Below are 19,802 nucleotides of genomic sequence, written 5' to 3'. Positions count from 1 at the left end.
GGACAGAGGCAGGTGGGTCTCTGAGTTCAAGGCCAGCCTGGTCTACCTAGTGAGTTATAAAACAGCCAGGGCAATACAATGGAAAACCCTATCTAAGAAAAAGAATTAAATAAATAAAAGATAAAGACCGCCATGGTGGCTATGGGAGTGGGCCTGTGCAGCGGCAGCAGCAGGGGGTGGGTGGACAGCTTCTCTGATGTCCCTTGGTGCTTTGCTATTCAAATCTTCCCAACACAGATGTTTTCAACACAACAGCAACAGACCGAGCTGTGAAGTCTGCTACCAATGCTCACGTCTGTTAGTGAGTAGGAAGATTCAATGATGGGGCGCCCAGGACGCTTCTCAGGGGATCTGCCGTATATTTAATTCTAGAATCTGCATATACTCATGTCCAAAATCCTTATCTTTCTTTTAAAAAAAATTATTTTTGAGACTGGATATCCTTGGCTATCCTGGAACTTGCTCTGTAGACCAGGCTGGCCTCAAACTCAGAGATTGGCCTGGCTCTTGCCTCCTGAGTGCTTATTTTTAAAATTACTCACTGACCTGCCCACCAAAGGTCAGCTAAAGAGGAACAGTGAATGCAGGGACTTGGGGAGGGGACTAGGTGGGTGGGAAGGTGGGAAAGCCATTTCTCTCGAGGAGGCACACTTGTATCTAAGCTAAGCCCAACGGTCTTTTGTTTGGAAAAACAGAAATACTGAGTCTTGAGGGCACAGCATAAAGATCATGGGTGTTGGTGGGACACCCTTGTAATCCCTTGTACATCCCCAGAACAAGGGGGGCTCACAGGCCGGCCAGCCTGGGCTAACTGTAAAGCTCCAAGACAATGAGAGACTCTGACTTAAAAAAAAAAAAAAAGAATGGCTCCTGAAGAACCACACCTGAGGTTCTCCTCTGGTTTCCAGAACACATGTGCACACATGTGCACATATACATGCTCCCACATGAACACACACACACACACACACACACACACACACACACACACACGTGACCAGAGGAGTCACCAAGAGTCACTGCTGGGCAGACTCCTCCCCTCTGACCCCTATGGCAGCCTCTCAGGCTCCATGGGCACACAGTGAGCCATCACCTAGGCCAGGCCAGGGCACCCACACCCACAGCCTGTAGCGTGCCCTCACCCTCCATACTGGCATATGTCATCTCATTCTAGGAAGCAGACAGCAACAGGGAAGGCAGCAGCTCCCGGTTCTCCACGTGCGGTACAAACAGCCTCAAATCCCCCCAGCATCTCTATTTTGTAACACGCCAAGGCTGAGGCCCGGACTCCCAGCTGGCGTGATGCAGGGATGCAGACCCAGGACAGGACACTGCTACCCCATGTCACACCCTCAAGAGAGCACTCCCATCCGCTTAGGTCACACCCCAGCAGCAAACTAGTTCTAGGCGCCTTATCTTCTTATTTTGAGTTTTATCTGGGCCAGATAAGAAGTGTGTGACTTCACAGGGTCCGCTTCCTGCTGATCCTTCCCTAGAAGCTGGCCAGCCTGTCTCAGAAGCATCTCATAACCTGACTCAGCCAGCCCCTTGGCAGCACCTCCCAGCAGGGCACCTTCTACATCCATGATCTCCTGACTTCTTCCCAGTCAAGGCTGTCCTCAGATGAACCGCGTGTGCCTACTTTTCATCAGTGCAGAAGAGGACAGTCCCCTGCTCCATCCACTAAAAGGCGCTAGACCTGGACCCCCTGAGATCGATCCCCAGGCTGCCTGTGTCTAGCCCTAGGCTTGTTGCATGGTCTAGGCACATTCATCAGCCACTCCCGTGGCTTCCCAGAGGATCCGGGGAGCTCACTGTAAGTCTCACGCAGCTGAGGTTCTTCTGGATCAGAGGCCATGAGGACGGCAACCCGCATGGAAGCCTAAGACACAGGGAGGTGCATTTAAAAAGCCTCTCATTTGAGCAGGGGGAAGGCTCCGTTGTCCTTGCCACAAAAGCCTGAGAACCCGTGTTTGAATCCCCAGAAGCTACGTTTAAAAAGCCACGTGTGCTAGACGTTGTTTGTAACAGGGCAGGGGGAAGTGGAGACAGGCAGGCCAATGGCCGGTCAACCCAGCATATTGGAGGAGCTCCTTGTCTCAAAAAAACCCCAAGGTTGACAAGCGTCTGAAGGATGACATCTGAGGTTGACCTCTGGCCTCTACACATCCGTGCGCATGATGTGCATTCACAAAGATAACTGGGGGGGGGGGGGGCGGTAATCAGAGCCAGAGCCAGAAGGACAGACAGACAGAGTGGGAGAGGAAGAGGGAGAAGGAGAGAGCTGGTGTGTCCCAGACTAAACAAGAAACCCTGTGTGTTCAGTTGGCCTGGAACAGACCTAGGTGACTCTGGGACTCATGTTCAGATCCGACAGCCATGGTAGCCACCGACTATAAACTGCCTTTCAGACACACAATCCCTGTGATACCAGTCACTGAGGCCATAACCCTACGTGTCCGTCCCTAGAGACGCACATTACCTAACCCGTTCCTCACAGGAGTCCTTGAGGTGTTGTCTATGCTCACGGAACCGTTTTTTACAGAGGGGGAAATTAAGCGTAGAGAGGCCGAAGTGACTTGCCCCGGGGGTCCTCCGAGGTCAATGAGCTAGAAGAAATAGGACTAAAGTACGTGGTGGCCGACCCCAAGCCTGGCTCTTTGGAAGAGGGCAAGCAGAGCGAGCTGTTAAGAGCCCTGTCTGGCTCCACAGTGCCTTCCAGCTTCAGCATCAAGGAAGCCATGCTGTGCGCTCAGTCACAGCCACCCGCTTCCAAAGATGGGGCTGAGGAGGAGTTCTGGGCCCTTCACCATGTCTCTACCCACATGGGGGCACTCTCTTTCCCCTCTCTGGACCCCAGTTCCCCAGCCAGATACTACTGATCACTCCCTACCAGGCTAGATGGTCTGACTCCTCACCGCCCCCCCCATGCCGCCCTGACTATTCGATGTTATCTCTGTTCCCATCACTTAACACAATCTGAAAATATGTATTTTTAATTGATTATAGTTATTGTCTATATGCTCAGACCACGACATAGCTCCCTGAGAGCAGAAGCTATGACTGACTTGCTCCCCAGTCCATCTTCAGCACCTAGAACATGGTTTGGCACTGAATAACTTAATGAATAAACGCCAGAAAAGAAGAGCTAGACCCAACAGCCAAAAGTCTAGACCATGTAACCTTGGCAAGCCATCCTGCCCCTCTGGAGCCTCAGTCTCCCTCTTTGCCTAATGAAGAGAATGGACCATACCCGACATTCCAGTGGTCCCTTCCAGGACCACTTGTCTTAGAAAGCCAGACCCGGAACCCACCCGGTTTGGTCCATCCAAAACAGGGAGCTGGGGGGGGGGTCCCGGCAGTGGCTACCCTGTCCCCACCTCCACCTGTGTCCCTGCCCAGCCACACAGCCACCTCACTCCCCCACCACAGAAACTGTTAATGAAGTGCGCACTGCTCAATGCAGTTACAATTACGGGGGCTAAGAATAAGGCGCTGACATCAGCCTCGTCAGTTTCCAAGTGAATCAGAAGGGGGGGGGGGGAGGGAGGGAGGAGGAGGGGAGTGGTGCTCCAGAGCTGTCAAGTAGAAATAGCACAGCGTTAAATATAATCCAGTCCTGGCCTACATCGTTCTGCAGAGGCAGGTGATGGCTGGGCCCTCAGGGCCACGGCAGACAACTGGATCCTTCAAGGAGGTCATGCAGCCACAAGCTGCTGCTGGCCAGCTGATGGGGACCATCCAGGAATGGTGACTTGCAGCAGGCTGCTATTCCCTGGGGAAACTTATATAAGCCCAAAAGACCCCTGTACCCTTGCCTTGTCTTTGCTATTATGACAGCTCCTTTCCCTCATAGGAACTCATTTCCGGAGCTGGAAGGTAAGCCTCCGGGCAAGTAGAGTTGGGCTGGGATCACCACCCCACAAAGGGCCCCAGCTGACTAGGATTCTGCATCTGTAAAATGGCCATTATCTGCTGCAGCAGTTGGCTCCTCCGTTGCCATAGAACTCCATGAAATCGTCGAAGGCAGTGGACGCTACCGAGGAAGCCCATCAGTCATTTCATTTTTTCCCTCCTGGAGAGACGCTCTGACCAAGATCGTTATTCCTCCCCCAAGCCTGAATTCAGGAAGGCGAAAGGAGCCACAAGGCTTGGGAGATCGTGGCTGGTGCAGCCCCTGGGAATCAGTGGGGCGCTTTTCCGATAGTTTTTTTTTAAGTTATACGATGCTAGTTGTGTGGTAGAAGGGCTGGAGACAAAGAAGAGCAGCTGGCGGGGGGGGGGGGCTGCTGCCTTCCTGTTCCACCCTCCTTCACAATCCAACTGCCCCCAATTCAGCCTCCAGCTGGAGCACCGAAGAGTGGCAAGGAGCGAGACATAGCCTCGTCCCCAAAGGGAAGCGAGGTAGATGGGCCTTTCTTTTCCTCTTCCCCACCTAGCAGAGCCTGGGCTACCCTGATAAGTGCAAACCAAGAAAGTTGGGGCTGGAGGAAGAGAAGGGAAAGCGCTTAAGGAGGGAGTTAAGGAAAGAACTCCGGAGATTAGAGAAGTACGTGTGCGTGCGTGCGTGCGTGCGTGCGTGCCAGCCCCTGCCCCTGGCTTTCCTGAGATGGTTCCCTGGGGGATGATTTGATTCAATCTACATGCTCACCTCACCACTCAACTCAAATTATAGAGTCACTTGGCTTGAGACTCTACCAGGCTTCCGTTTTCCAAATCTAGAATTCTTCTCAGTCTCAAATTTACAGGAGATTATGAAGCTGGGTGTAGTGGTGCAGACCTGGAATCTGAGGCAGGAGGATTATAGGTTTGAGGAAAGCTTAGGCTACACAGTGGATGCCTAGCCAGCTGGGGCTACTTCGTGAGACCCTTTCTCAAAAGCAAACAAGGGAATTATAGCTCTAGGTGGTAAACTAGGGGTCTGGGTAACAGATGGATGGGAAGAAAAGGGATGCAGGAAGTGGCCTCCCTGGGGTGAGGGAGGGAAAGGAGGCTCCAGAGCCTAGAGTCATGCTTTAAGGTCGTCCCATCATGAAGATATGATATATTAGGGCTTCCCTGCATCATGCACCCAGCCCCGCCCCCTTCTGGAGGCGAAGGTCTCTCACTCTGTTCCCACCATATCTAGGGGAAGGAGTGGGGCAGCAGGACATTTTGTTTCCCAGACGAAAGCTCAGGTCAAATTTCAAGGACACAAGTTTGCGCTTGGCCTGGGAAAGAAAACTCTGCCAAATCCTGCAAATTTAGGAAGGAGGGTGAGATTTCAATGTGGTCATTCCAGGTGCCTGGGGGTGCTGGCAGGAACTGAAACCCTGATTTCCCCCTGCCAAGATCTGTCTGGCAGGAAATGGGTAGCCTCCCATCCTTAAAGTAGCTCAGACAACCACCTCCATTTCCCTCCGTTCAAAACCGGGGGTGGAGATGAGGGCTGTGGTACTAGTTGTGGGTCCCACCCACCATGCTCCCCTCAAGAAGATTTGGTCTGAGCGGAAGAGGGAGGTGCCATGAAGGGCTTTCCAGCCCAGAGATGTGGCCTAAACTGCTAGGAGAGGGACTGGTAGCCGGCTGGTGTTGCCATGGTAACTTCCTCCCTGAGCTGGATCGAAGCATCCATCCTATGGGCAAATCAGAGCTGGCTGCTCCAGCTTCTCCGCCCTTCTCCTGGGCGGGCGGGGGAGAACTAGACGCCTCTGCCGCCGCCGCCGCCGCCGCCGCAGAACCACTTGGTCAGGCTCAGGAACACTAGCCTCAGGTCCAGACCCTCAGGTATCAACTCCTTTTGGCATCGCCTAGAAAGGGGCTACACCCCCAAGGAACCGGCCTGCGGACGTGCTACATATACACTGATTTAAAAAAGGAGGGAGATGATAAGTCGGGGTGCCCCCCACCCTCCTTTGGCTTGTGAGTCCCCTGAGATACCCACTTTCTAGGCACTTCAAAGAAGGAGGGCCCAGCTCTGCCTCCATAAACTACAATCCAATAAAAATTAGCCTATTAAAATTATGACAGCCAACATTTTGAGAATCTGGGTTCTCGTGGCCCAAATGCACAGGAGTCTTCTTTTATGGCCATGCCCAGAGACAACTCCCACTTGTTAATAATGTAGACCAGAACTAGCAATGTATGAGGCCCACCACCAAAGGTACCGCTAAAGCCCTTTGCATAGCAAGTGGCATAACTGAAAGCAAGTGTGCTTGAATTTGCTTTGCCCAGGTTTAAACCCTAACTTCCTTGCTTCCTGGCTAGACCACCTTGAAGGAATCAATCTGCTGAGACCTCAGTTTTCTATCTGAAAATGGGGATGTTATGCAGGGCATTAATTTTATGGAGGGTGTTATGAGGAAAAACTAAAATAAGGAATTTTAAACGCCCAGAAAGACGCGTAGTATATGGTAATAATTTTTAAGACATCAACCTAGTGGAGTCTACTGGGAGCACTTGATTTTTCTTCCACATATGGGTGAGGAAAATAGGGTCACATGTCTAGATCCTCCCTACCCTAGCTACAAGCCCATGGCCAGCAGGACTGAACAACAAAAACATGACCACAAATATCCAAGTGTCCCTGAGTGCCTGCCTGTCTAAAGCCCCAGTGTCCTTGGGAACAAGGCAAGGCAGATGTATCCAAAACATCTGAGGGATGGCTCCTCTTGACAGGCATCGTAGCAACCTGCAGAGATCCTTTTCTTGTGCTGCTCAAAGGTGCTGGAAAGACACAGGAAGAGAAGGCAGCCTCTTCTTCCTCCCTTGCTGCCTGACACTCCTAAGTCCAAAGCTCTGCCCCCATTTAAAGCTGAAGAGAAGTCTCCTCGGCCTATGACTCAGGAAGCTAGCTGGAGACAGCAGGAGAGCCTTGAAGATGCCTCTGGCCTAATCCAATGGATGGCGAAAGCAGCAACAAAGGGGAGGCTCCCAGATGAGCCTGAAGCCTGTCAGGGACACACTTCAGAAATGGAGCCACCAAGGACAGACATGAAGCAAAGGGGGGCAGCAGGGAGAGGGGAGAAAGCCAGGATGAGCCAAGTCTGCATTCACCATCTCTGGATAAGCCAATCCCTGCACGGGACCCCAGACCCTATTCGAGCTACCTTTAGAAATGACTTCAGCTCAGTGCTGTTTTAAAGGCTTCTTTTAGAAGAGGTTGAAGGCATCAGGACCATGGCCCTTACTTCAACTTTCACCAACCCCCTCATCATTCTGGATACGGAAGGAGACTTTCTCCTCGATCCCCTCCCAAGCTCGAGGCAGCCTTAGGGATGAGCAGCTAGGGAAGCCGAGATGTCCAAACACAGCCCCAGGCTGTCAAGTGCTCCCCAAGGCCTTCTCACCTGGGAACCATTTTCTGCCCAGTGAGATCTGGCTTCTTAAAAAAAAAATCCTCCTCCAGAGAGAGAAGCTACTGGTGTCCTGAAGAGAGCCGGAATCTACCTGGCTCTGCCCTCAGCTTTGTACATGAGACACCAGATGACCTTGGTTTATACATGCACACACATACACAAATACATACTGCACACCAGGTCTTCAGCCATTCACACACGCACTCACAGACACACAGCCCCCCCCCCATGTGTTTGGGGTCCAGGAGGGCTGAAGAAGGTGATTTTCTAGGTCTCTCACGAGCGAAACACAAGCATTTGGAGAAACTCAGTTGTGTGGGGGGGGGGGGGATGAGACTGATTGCTTAGAGATACTGTTAATATTATCAATGAAGTTATCTTTGAGTGACGTGAAACCTAGAGTGGGTCCTACAATAAAGAACCAAGGTGCCTGACCCGCAACACGTAGCATGACTTCAGAGAAAAACCAAACCATGCCTGTCTCTGGTGCGCCTACACACCTGTGTCCCTGCCCTCCTGCCCAGCTTGTCTCTTGAGACACAAGTGGCCTGCTGAACTTTGGGAGAGTACCCTGCCATCAACTCAGGTCTGGAAGACCCCCCACCCCTTCTCTCTCTCCAAGAAGCCCCAAGAGACTGCCCCCCCCTCCCAGCCCTACAGCAGGCCTGACTTCTTCTGAGTTAGCTGCAGGAGAGACCACTGCATTAGAGGACCCCTCTCCAATTCCACACCACCTGGTCTTGCCTAGAATAATAATATAAGCCTCAGTTATCTGATCTGTAAGATGGTTACGTCCATAGACTGGATGTGTAACAACCATCTTAGCCTCCAGCTCCTACCTCCAGGTCAACAGGAAGTTCACTGGTGTTGGCCTCAGCCGTTACCATTCGATCGCCACCCACAGAACTCCTGGGAACTTTGCTTTCCCATCTGTCTTCCGGTAGGTGAGCACCCATTACCCATCACTCCCTCCCATAACGGAACCTAGACAGAAAACTCCAGCAGACAGGGAGCTGAAACCTGAGCTTTCGAATTCCTTAAACTATGCAGTAAAATTTTGGGGTAGTGCATCCATGCTTCCCCCCACCCCTTAAGATATAATCCGTATCTTAATCAGTATCAGTATTGAGGCCACTTGTTCACACACACACACACACACACACACACACACACACACACACAAATTCTTCCTTCCCCGCCCTTCACTGATTTCAAATACTCTCAAATTGTCAGTTCAAAAACCACGTCAACTCCCCCCTCCCACCACCCTTGTATCTGAGGCAGCGATGTCTGCATTTCCCAGATGAAGAAACTGAGGCTCGGATGGCATGGCTTGCCCAAGGTCACAGCTTAAATGTAGGGAATAAAGACGGGAGCCTGATGCTAACTCCCAATCCTGGCACTTTTGGGGGGAACTCTCGCCCACACCTTCTAGGTACCCCCACCTGTTGTTGAATTTCCTTCTTTCCTGGCTTCCTCCCCAGCCCCCTGGGCTGTGGCTACCGGTGTGTTGCTGTTGTTGTTTTGTTTTGTTTTTTTGTTTTGTTTTGTTTTCGGGCCTAGAAGCAGAAGGTTTGAGTTGCAGGTTGGCAGCTGGGTTCAGCTCATCCAGAAAGGCCACTCCAGGGACAAGAGCACCTTAAGTCAGGGGCACACACTGGAGGGTGCCCTGGTGTAGTTAGCACTTACACTGCCTTACAACTCCCCTGGGGAAGAAAGAAGAAAGGCTAGCAGGCACAGGGCCGGTTCTGGCGTAGCCGGCCCCAATCTAAATAGAGTCTGGAGCCCCAGTCTGTGGGGGGGGAAGGGCACGAGCAACAAATCAGGGCACTCGAGGCTTTGGCCACTGAACAAGGGGGTCTTGGGCAGGGAGCCCCTGGGTGGCAGCTAAAACAAAGACTTCGGAGAGGTAAGGTCTACACAAGGAGTGGTAAGGTCAGGGGCACGTCGGAGGAGTGAGGCGGCCTAAACCTAAGATCCGACTAGGGGGCATATAATATACCAGACTTAGGTGGTGGCAAGTCCGATTGACTGGGTGGGAATCCGCGGGGGAGTCCTGTAGGTGCACATAAGCAGGGAGAGTTGGGTCCAGGTGACCCAAGGGCCCACCTGCGCGGGAAGAGTAAGTGTAGATGCTCAAAGGGTCCCCGGGGCGCGGGGTGGGGAGGGCGAGGGAGGGCGGAGGCAGGACCAGAGCTCATCCTAGACCTCCAGGGTCCTGAGGGAGTGGAAAGGGTCTCTGAGTGTCTATCCAAGAGGAACCAGGAGTGCAGTGGAGACAGTGGCCGCCTTCTCCCGGGCGACCCGGGTCCCTGAGGGTCCCAGGCATCTGGGCCCGGAGACAGCCCCCCCAGGGTGGGTGGACCGCAGCTCGCTCACCTGCGTCCTCATCGTCGAAGGAGTTCATGCACGGGAAGTAGATGGCGAGCGCCTCGAAGGAGGCGGACAGGCTGAGGCGGCTCTGCGAGCGCTCCATGCCGGCGCCCGCGCCAGGAGCCTCGGCCGCGGCGGCGGCCGGCGGCTTGGGCAGCTTGGCCGCCCCATTCTTGACGCGGAGTACGGCGCGCGGCGTGGTGGCGGCGGCCCGGGGCTCCGCGGGCTGGCGGCGGGGCGGGCTGTGGGGCGCAGAGGGCCGGACACTGGCGGCGCGTGGAGCCGGAGACGCGCGGTGCTCGCGGCGGCGGCGGCGGTGGTGGTGATGGTGGTGGCGGTGGTGGTGGTGGCGGCGGCGGTGGTGGCGGCGCAGCGCGCTCTGGCCCGCGGCGCCCCCAGCCTGCCTGCCGCGCGGGGCGGGCCGGAGCCGAGCGCAGCAGCCAATCGCCAAGGCCCGGGGGAGGGGGCGCCGCGGGCGGGGCGTGGGAGCCGCGAGGGTGCGGGCTGCACGGCCGGCTGCCAACCACCGGGCAGGTGCACTAGCCCGCCGCAAGGCTGTCTGCGCCCGCCTGCTGCGGCTGAACCATCAGTGCCCGCTGTGACCCGTGACTGCTGAGTCCTCAGACTCGCTCTAGAGACAGGTGTCCAGTAACCTCGATTCAGGCAGGCCTCACCCAAATACCCTGATGCGCCCAGAGGGACAAAATCCAAGAAATCTAAGAAGCCTGCCAAGAAACACAAGCACTCACAAGGATGTGTTCACTCGGCAAGAGTGGTCTCAGACTCTCTCACATTCGGGGACAGAGGGACACCTGGACAAACACACCTTCATAGATACTTGAACAGAAAATCTATAGACACACAGATTCTTAAAGACATAGTGGCAGATACACCAACCAGCAACCTAAGAGGGTACACAGAGACTGCAGATTCACAGGGAGCAACAGGCGGCGGGACATGTCCTCCCGAATAGCAGAACCCTCAGGCCCCACAAACCCTACAGAAGTTTAGGCAGACACACACCTTCTCGTGCACCCACACTTGTTCACAGACACCCTGGAAGTCTCACACACAGAGAGCATAGTCCCAGACCACCTCAGACACTTAGCACCCCTCCTCCTGCGGTGACCTGTGTGTCAAAAACTGGGACAGTCACCCTCAGAACACTCATACCTACAGACACAGCGGTACAGACTGAGTCATTCACGGAGATGGATTCATCCTGATGCACAGACACCCTCACACTCAAGATCCGGAGACATTGCTGCAGGCTCACACTGGCACACACTCTCACACATACCCTGATGACCATAGTCCTCTGAATCACCCCCCACAGGCTCAGATACTCAGAGCCCAGGTACAGACAGGCAAGCTCAGTTGGGACCCCCTGCTGCCCTCCCAACGCGAATGACCAGGGACTCCCTCTTCCAGTAAAAGTGGCTCCCTTTCCAACTGTTCCCACACCTCCCATGAAGCAGCCATCTGAGATGGCCTCAGAAAATGACAGCTCAGTTCCTTTCCAAGGGGCCTTGGGCAAGCCCCTCCATCTCACTGACCTATTTCCTCATCCATGCGGTGACAACAGGAACCCTCCGTTTTGGATAATTTTTTTTGTTTTGTTTTGTTTTGTTTTGTTTTCCTGTTGCTTCATAGCCAACCAAGTACCCTAAGAGCAACAGTCTAGGAGGCAGAGGCAGGGGGATCGCTGTGAGTTCGAGGCCAGCCTGGTCTACAAATTTAGTCCAGGACAGCCAGGGCTAACACAGAGAGACGCTTTCTCAAAAAACCAAAAACCAAACCAAACCAAACAAAAAAAACCCAACGGATCTTTATTCTGTCGAGATCAGAAGTCTGAGCCACTCAGCTGGGTTCTTAGAGTGTCTCAAAGTACCAGCCAGGTGTGGCTGGCTGTTATTACCAACTCAGGATAAGAATCTGGCCCCATGATCACTCAGGTGCCAGCAGGATGCAGATCCTTGTGGCTGTAGGACTGAAGTCCGTGCTGCTGGCAGTTCAACATCTGTAAATGGTCCTCTGGCCCTGGCACATGGGCTGTCCATCTTCAAAGCCACCACAGGGATGCCATGTCTTTCTCATCTTTTACTGGCTCTAACTCCCCACTGGGTTATCCCCCCAAAGGATGCCCTCCTTTATCCTTTATGTTATCTCGTAACTCGACCCTGGCAATGATGTCTTGTCCTAGTTCCATACACAATGCAAAGGGTGGGGGGGTGTCCCTGGACCATCTTCTCAATTCTGTCAGCCTCCTGGAGTACGTGGCACAAAGGGGACACTCCTGGTGCCTCTTGCCCTTTCCAGGGATCAGACTCCGACCTTGAGAGCAAACATAAATATGAGACTGTTCTGCATACAGCCACCCCGCATTGGTGGATGAGAGCCTCTTTCTTTCTAGTCATTCAGAAACGATGCACCTTAGAGTTCTCTCTCTCTCTCTCTCTCTCTCTCTCTCTGTGTGTGTGTGTGTGTGTGTGTGTGTGTGTGTGTGTGTGTGCGCGTGCGTGCGTGTGTTTGTATTTGTGTTTGTCTCACTCAGTATACCTACACTTAAACCATACTCAGAAACTGACCACTTCTCTGCCCCAGTCACGGTTCTCATCTCATTCAGAGTCTGTGTCCAGATTCCACAAGGTCCAGACTTTGTGTCCTCCGCCACCTCTCTGTCCTCATCTCCCACACATCCCTGTGGCTCACTTGGCTTCAGACCCAGTGGAATTTCTCTTCCCTCTGCCAGAAATACTCTCCTCCAGAAAGCCACAGGGCTTGCTTTCTTGGATATTCAGTCAAACATCACTTTTGCAGCAAAGGCTGCCCTCCTGGCCACGTCCCTGAAATGACAAATTCTCCCTCCCCCTCTTTCTGTGTGGCTCTAATCGCTGTCTGATTCATCTCATGTTTTTTGTTTGTTTGTTTGTTTGTTTGCTCATTCTTTTTTCTCTCTACCTGCCCCAGAGCCTAGCATGGTACCTGTCCCACCCCCCCAAAATGGTATTCCCTTAACTGTTGACTGGATGAAGGAACCCTCCTACAAACTTAGGAAAGAGGTGTCCTTAGCACTACTCTCGCCGATTTTACCAAGAGGCTTGCAGCGGGCACTTGATGTCCATAAAGTCATAAGGAAGGAATGAGATCGGGGCCTGTGGCAGCCCAGCTCCAAAGTTTGTGTCTTTTCCACTGCTCCTAACACCGGGACAAATTCATTCACATATTCGAGGGGCCTCTGGGAGGTCACAGAACTTGGCCTGGAACCAGGGAAGAAATCTCAGAGACCCGAGAGGAATGTCCAAGCCTAAATACCGAAAGCTGGCTCTACAGGAAGAATTAGCATGCTGACCTTTGGAGGCTCAAGTGCCACCTCACCACTGATTAGGAACCACTGTGCTGCTCTTAAAAATGTGCAGACAATGTTTGTCCAATCCAGGTGGAGTTCAGTGACTACATTGTAAACACTAGAATATGAAGGATGCTACACACAAAGCCACTGAAGGTAGATCACAAAGCTCCCGCAGCTTCCTTCCTCCTGGTTAGCTCGAGGCTCCACACTCGGGGAGAAGGCAGCCTCTGCCCAAGATGCCTAGCTATGTGAAGACTCCATGCTGGAGAGGCCAGAAGAAAGCCTCACCAGAGCTGCCAGCTATCAGCCAGCCTTGCCAGGCCATGAGAGAGAGCCAACCCCTGGGGGTGGGGGTGGGGGGCATCCTGACCAATCTTGAGTCAGCCACAGCTGACACCTGCTGGCAACCAAGTGAGAGACAGGGAGTATTGGCTGCCCCACTGATCCCTTCCAGAGCATATGTCGGTCCAGAGATCATATACTATGTAACACTGGAACAGCAACTTTATGCAAGGGAATTAACCTGTCAGGCCTCAGTTTTCCCCATTGTAAAACAGAGACAATTCCTCACAATGTGGGTCTCACCATCAAGTGAGACTCTCAGTCTGGTGCTCTGAAAGCGCTTCAGACACAGCTCCTTGAGTGTGAGCCTATACTCTAAGGCCCACACAGCTCCACCCGTCAGATCTGAACACACCCCGAAAAGGGAACCTGAAATACCACCAACTGGCTCATCTTGGGGACAGGGAAACTGAGGCTCAGAACATGTTATGTGGCACACATGGGCAGAGCTGTTGAAAGACAGAGCCCTCTTTGCTTAGACCTGTGCTGGTCCTCTCCTGATCCCGGTCACCTGTACAACTGACAAGAGCCTCGAGGCTCCTGGTGGAGGGCACGGATGAAGCTGGCAGTACAGGGGGAAAAGACAGCCTGGGAGCCAGTGAGATGGCTGAGTGTAAAGGCAACAGCCATCACATCTGGCGATCTGAGTTTGATTTCTGAGGTCCACACAGTGGAAGGAAAGAACCTTGCCTTGTTCTCTAGGAACAAGTTCAAGGTTCATGCTCCTCTTCCTCCACGTGCACAAAATAATCCATTGTTGTTGTTGTGCAGTTTTGAGGCAGGGTCTCACTCTGTAGCCCAGGCTGACCTCAAACTCATAGAGCTCTGCCTGCCTCCACCTCCTGAGTGTCAGGATTAAAGTCCTGCGCCACTTTACCCGGCTCTTTTTTCCTTTTTTCTTCTCTCTTCTCTCTTCTCCCTTCTCCCTTCTCTCTTCTCTCTTCTTTCTTCTCTCTCTCTCTCTCTCTCTCTCTCTCTCTCTCTCTCTCTTAAAAAAAAAAAAAAGAAGGCCTAGCATGATTTCTTTTTTCAGCATGAGTCCATGGGTAATATTCCAAGAATAGGGTTTGGGCTTAAAAGCCTAAATATTTGATCCCTTATAAATATGTAGTAGCATCATGGGAAATTTCATGGCTGGCCACGTGGACCTGAGTACAAGTCAGGTTAGAAGAACAGGTTTGAGAGTGAGGGGAGGCTTGAGGTTGTGGGCGGGATCTAGTGGCTGTTGATCCAGGAGAAAGGCAATATGGGAAACCAGAGACAAGCTCAGGACCAGTGAAATGGGGAACGCCATGGACAGGTGGAAGGGAGCTGAGGAAGCACTGCCTGCTGAGCTCTAAAGCCCCTCCTTATTTTGGATGTGAGGTCTTAGACAAGTCCTTTCAGGATAAGGAGTCTGGGAGATGGCTCAGTTGGCAAAGCGCTTACTGCACAAGTACGAGGACGTGGGTTCGGATCCCCAGACATGTGCCTATAATCTCAGTACTAGAGAGGTAAAGAGTGGACGATCCTGGGGGACTTACTGACCATTCAGTCTATCTACGTTGGAGAGATCCAGGTTCAGTGGCAGAGCCTGTCTCACAAACTAGGATTGAGAATGATTGGAGAAGACACCCAAGGTCAACCTCTGACCTCCACACATGCATGCACTAGCACACACACACACACACACACACACACACACACACACACACACACACACACACACACCACAGAGAGAGAGAGAGATCAGATGTATTCGAGTATACATGGCATTCACCAAGTATTCACTGACTGGAGTGTCTGAGTGCCCTACTGCATGAGTTTGAATCAAGAGCTCAGAATCCAGGGGTGAATAAAACAAGTCTGGCCTCTGCCCTTGTGGATTTATAGTATGCCAGTGATTACTGACGTTCTATAATGGTTTGATTGTGACAAATTTAATTACCTCTGTGGTGAATGGTATGTGCTCTGTTTTATAGTATTACAGGGTCTGTAGGTGGGGAGACTCTAACTCTGCCAAGGGTTGAGGGGAGTCGGCCCTGGGGAAGTGATAGTCAAGCTAGGGGACTGGGACTGTTTTGGACCCTGATGTTGTAGTGATAAATAAAACAAAGTCAGTGGGTTCAGACTTGCAGGGTTTTTTTTATGTGCGTGTGGATGTTTTGCTTGCATGTATGTCCTTATGTCGCCTGCATGCCTGTTAGGACAGGTGGTGTGAGCTGCCATGTGGGTGCTGGGGACTGAACCCAGGTCCTCTGGTAGAGCAGCAAGTACTCTTAACCACTGAGCATCTCTCCAGCCCTCCCCCACTTTAAAATAATACCAGGGCTGCTCTGAGGGGGATGAAGTGGAGTGAATTCAGGAGTCACCTCCTCTCTTTTCAGTAGCTGGGTCTTGGTTTGAACCAAAAACGCCACTGATTCTTTTCTGCTTTCTCAACAAAGGCAGACAGCTGAGAGAGAATGTCTCTCTGACAGGTGACACGGAGGGCCATAAAAGAACTGTGGATTTGAGGTCACATGGAAGGATGTGGTCAAGACGCGTATAGGAAAAAGCCCAGGCTAAGAGATTGTATAAACAGGAATAGGTGGAGTATTAAATTAGGGTAAGGGATGAAGATGTGGCTGATTTTCTGAGTATCCAGAGACAAAAAGGACATGTGGTTGGAGCCCCTCTTCTTCGTGCCCCCTTTCCTAGGTTGGGGGAAGAAGCCCTTACATCCTACATGAGTCACAAAATCCATGGCTTCAGCCTAGAGAAAATAAGCAGGGGCTGGGATGCAGCTAAAGTCTAAAGTGGGTCTGTGTGCAGCTAGGTCAGCAAGAAAAAGACAGATTTTTGTCTGTGTCTGTGTTCTGCCTGCTGGGGTGGAGGTGTGTGTGTGTGTGTGTGTGTGTGTGTGTGTGTGTGTGTGTGTGTGTGTGAGAGAGAGAGAGAGAGAGAGAGAGAGAGAGAGAGAGAGAGAGAGAGAGAGAGAGAGAGAGAAATCTGCTATGTATGGAGCCCTATGTCCTCATCTGTGCAGCAATGACCTTGTCTCTGAGTATGTCCTTGGAAGGTGTATATCTTTGTGCTAAGTGTGTCCAGTATGATTTTAAATGCAATGTACACCCTGGCATTTGTATGTCATGTGGGGAGGGGAGAGAGGGGGGAAAGGAAGGAGGGACGGAGGGAGAGAGGGAGGGAGGGAGGGAGGGAGGGAGGGAAAGAGGAGGAGGAGGAAAAGGAGGAAGAGGAGGAGGATCAGAGAAGAGAATCTGAGGGCACATGTTTCATGAAGCCTGGTCTTTGTGTGGCTCTGTGTCTCCTACTGATGGTGTCCTTTTCAGTGTCTGCCTGTCTCTAAGTGTATCAGTGTCTGTGTGGGTGTAACTGGGCTGGGTTGGCTATATTTATGTGCAGTGTAAGATTTCTGTTCTTGTCTCTCTTTGCATTCTGGTTGATGTAAGTGATTCCTAGTCTATGTGTGAATGCTGCTGTGTGTGACCTTGAGCATGGCCTCTGATGGCTGGAAAGGGAACAGTTGTATTTCTTGGGCAAATATCTGCCTTCAGAATGCCTAAAACATAACTTGAAGATGCTTAGAATAGGTGTTAATGACTTTTTGGGGTGGGTTGTTTTGGTTTGGTTTGGTTTGGTTTGGGTTTGGTTTTTACTTTTTGTTTGTTTGATTTTTTAAGACAGGGCTTCTCTTTATACCCCGGCTGTCCTGGACTCACTTTGTAGACCAGATTGGCCTCAGACTCACACAGATTTGCCTGCTTCTGCCTCTGCCTTCCAGAGTGTTGGGTTTACAGATCTGCGCCACTGAGCCCGGCTTATTAATGACTTTTACAAACTCAAATTCTAGCTACTTATCTGTTAATTTACTCTTTCATCCATCCAACTACACTGATGGCTAGTTATTCTGTAGTTATCTCTCAAGATAATTACTTTACTCAGTGCCTCAGTTTTCTCGTTTCTAAAATGGGGCTGATGGGGCTAGAGAGATTGCTCAGCAGTTAAGAGCACCGGCTGCTTTTCCAGGGGGCCTAGTTCAGTTTCCAACACTCACTGAGTGGTTTACAATCGTCCTTAACTTCAGTTCCAAGGGATCTGATGCTCTCATATGACCTCCAAGGGCATCAGGCACATGTGTAATATACAGACCTACATGTGAGCAAAACACTCATACATATAAAATAAAACAGCATAAATGAGTGTGACAAAGGCAGAGTATGAGACAATACGTATGTGTGAAACACCTGTGTGCTATATACTCCCTATAAGTGCTAAATGTATTTACGTTTTCAGTGTGTGTGGTGTTTGTGTATGTTCCTGTGGGTGTGTGCACATGTGGAGGCCAGAGGTTGATGTCAAGTGTCTTCTTAGATCACTCTCCACCTTATTTTATTTTATTTTATTGAGAAAAGGTCTCTCCCTGAACTCAGAGCTCATCTATTTGACTGGGTTGGCTGCCAAATGAACCTAAGAGCTCTGCCTGTCTCCACCCCACCCCACCGCAGTCCTGGGTTTCTGGTCATGCTGTCCAGCTTCTTTCATGGGTGCGAGGGACTGGACCTCGGATTCTCATGTTTACCAGTTGAACCATCTCCCCGCCCCTGTGTTAACCATTTTTACCGCATCGCTGTGGTTATGAAATTCAGCAGGTCCCCAGCAGTTTACTAAGTGCCACCTCTGATCTAGAAGTTGGGCAGGCCACCATCCTCTGTGTGACCTTGAGGAGATTCCAGGAGCACCACCTAACCTTTCAAAGGCACCGAGAGCTGTGCAATCGCACAGCAGCCCAGAGGATGCTTCAGAGCCTCAGACTACCAAAGACCATAAAGAGGGTGAGGCAGAGTAGAGACGAAGCCAGACTCATCCCGCTGAGGACTCAGTCCACCGCACCTAGCTGCTTCCTTCCTAACACGTCCAGTCTCACAGGCCAGGACACGGATTCTCTTTGGACCCAATGCTAGTCTCATCATTAACTATTTGATGAAGGGATTGGAGTCAGGCTTTATGGCGGACTTGGTGGTTCTGGTGCACAGAGCAAAGCTCCCCCTGGGACAGCCTTCCCCAAAAGTATGGCCACTGTGCCCAGAGTACCTTCAACCAACACACACACACTGATACACACACACACACACACACACACACACACACACACACACACACACCCTCAAAAGAATGCCACACAGGCTCACAAAGTAGAGGGAAAAGCCTAGACCCAAAGAGGGGTGGATTCTGTCCTTTGGTATGGGCCTATGTGACTTCAGTCCATGATAAGGCACATCCCATTTGGATCTTAGTTTTTTTTATATGGATAGTATGTCTATAGACCTCATCCCATGGTGTCATGGCTAACTGGGATCAGAAAGATAAAAGTTTTGAGAATAATAAGAAAAATTGGAAAAGAAACGTCACAAGCTAGGCAAAGGCATAAGGAAATATGGAACTGTGGGGTTGGGGAAAATAAGGAAGAGTAATGAGGCAATCACCACATGAGATGGCTTAAAGAGATGAATTCTCTTAATATAGAAACAGCTCTTACAAAACAGAGTTAAAAGGCCTTTGCACTGAGGTCTAGCAGTGCACACCTGTCTTCCTAGGTAGGACTCAAGAGGCGGAGGCAGGAAACGTGTGAATGTGAAGCCAGCCTGAGGGACACAGTGAGTCCTAATAACCCCGGCCCTGACAGATCCCTCTTTGGCTAGAGGTGGGCCTGGGAATCACCCACTTGGTCTGCGCAGCACTTTGGCTGGCTTGATCTTGTACAGGTCTTGGGAAGATAGCCCTCACTGCTGTGAGTCTGTGTGATGGGTGATCCTGTTTTTATTGAATAGCTTTATAAATTCTCAGGCACAAAGAAAAATTGGAATATTCTTGCCTCTCTGAGAAATGAAAGACCTTGGCAAGGAGTCGATTTGTCGTGACAGTTGGTGACACGTTTGTGTTCGTTAAAAAGAAGAAAGTGAGGTGCTCTCTTTTTTAAACATTTAATTTTTGACAATTTCATACATGTATGAAATGTATTTTGGTCATGTCACCCCTGTTGCCCTCTGTCATCCCTCTCCTATGCCTGCTGAACTAACCTTCTTCCCAGGGAGCCCCTCCCACGTTCACATCTTCTGTTAGTGTTGTTTTGTGATACTCTATGTGTGATCATGGGCAGGGGATGGGTGTTACCAGGGCATGGGCAAGTTACCAATGGCTACATCACCAAATAAAATGATTGTCCCCTCCCCAGCAAACCATTAACTGCCAATAGTTCCTCAGGAAGGGGCGGGTCCTCACGAGCCCCTCCACCTTCTGTGAGGGACAGTGGATGGGCTCAGCCTTGCTCAGGCCTTGTGTAGCTAGCCACTGCTGCTGTAAGGGCGTGAGTGCAAACGCCCGGCCGCACACAGCTGACAGCGTTCCACTGCACACCT

General features: G+C 51.5%; 1 protein-coding gene across 2 annotated transcripts in view; it reads right to left on the bottom strand.

Moving 5' to 3' along the window:
- RIMS4 (regulating synaptic membrane exocytosis 4) overlaps window positions 1-10,125 on the bottom strand; it is a 59,846-nt gene extending 49,721 nt beyond the window's left edge. Inside the window, exon 1 of one of the 2 annotated variants that reach the window (XM_084777372.1) lies at window positions 9,717-10,125. In XM_084777372.1, the coding sequence (XP_084633498.1) occupies window positions 9,717-9,813 (97 nt within the window). In that variant the 5' untranslated portion in view covers window positions 9,814-10,125. The remainder of the gene's footprint in view (window positions 1-9,716) is intronic. The other variant, XM_084777371.1, reaches the window with a different exon arrangement.
- Between the last annotated feature and the right edge of the window lie 9,677 nt (window positions 10,126-19,802).

This window comes from Acomys minous, assembly GCF_964271855.1.
Source record: "Acomys minous genome assembly, chromosome: 3".
Taxonomy (NCBI): Eukaryota; Metazoa; Chordata; class Mammalia; order Rodentia; family Muridae; genus Acomys; species Acomys minous.
This window is presented reverse-complemented; position numbering and strand designations above follow the sequence as displayed.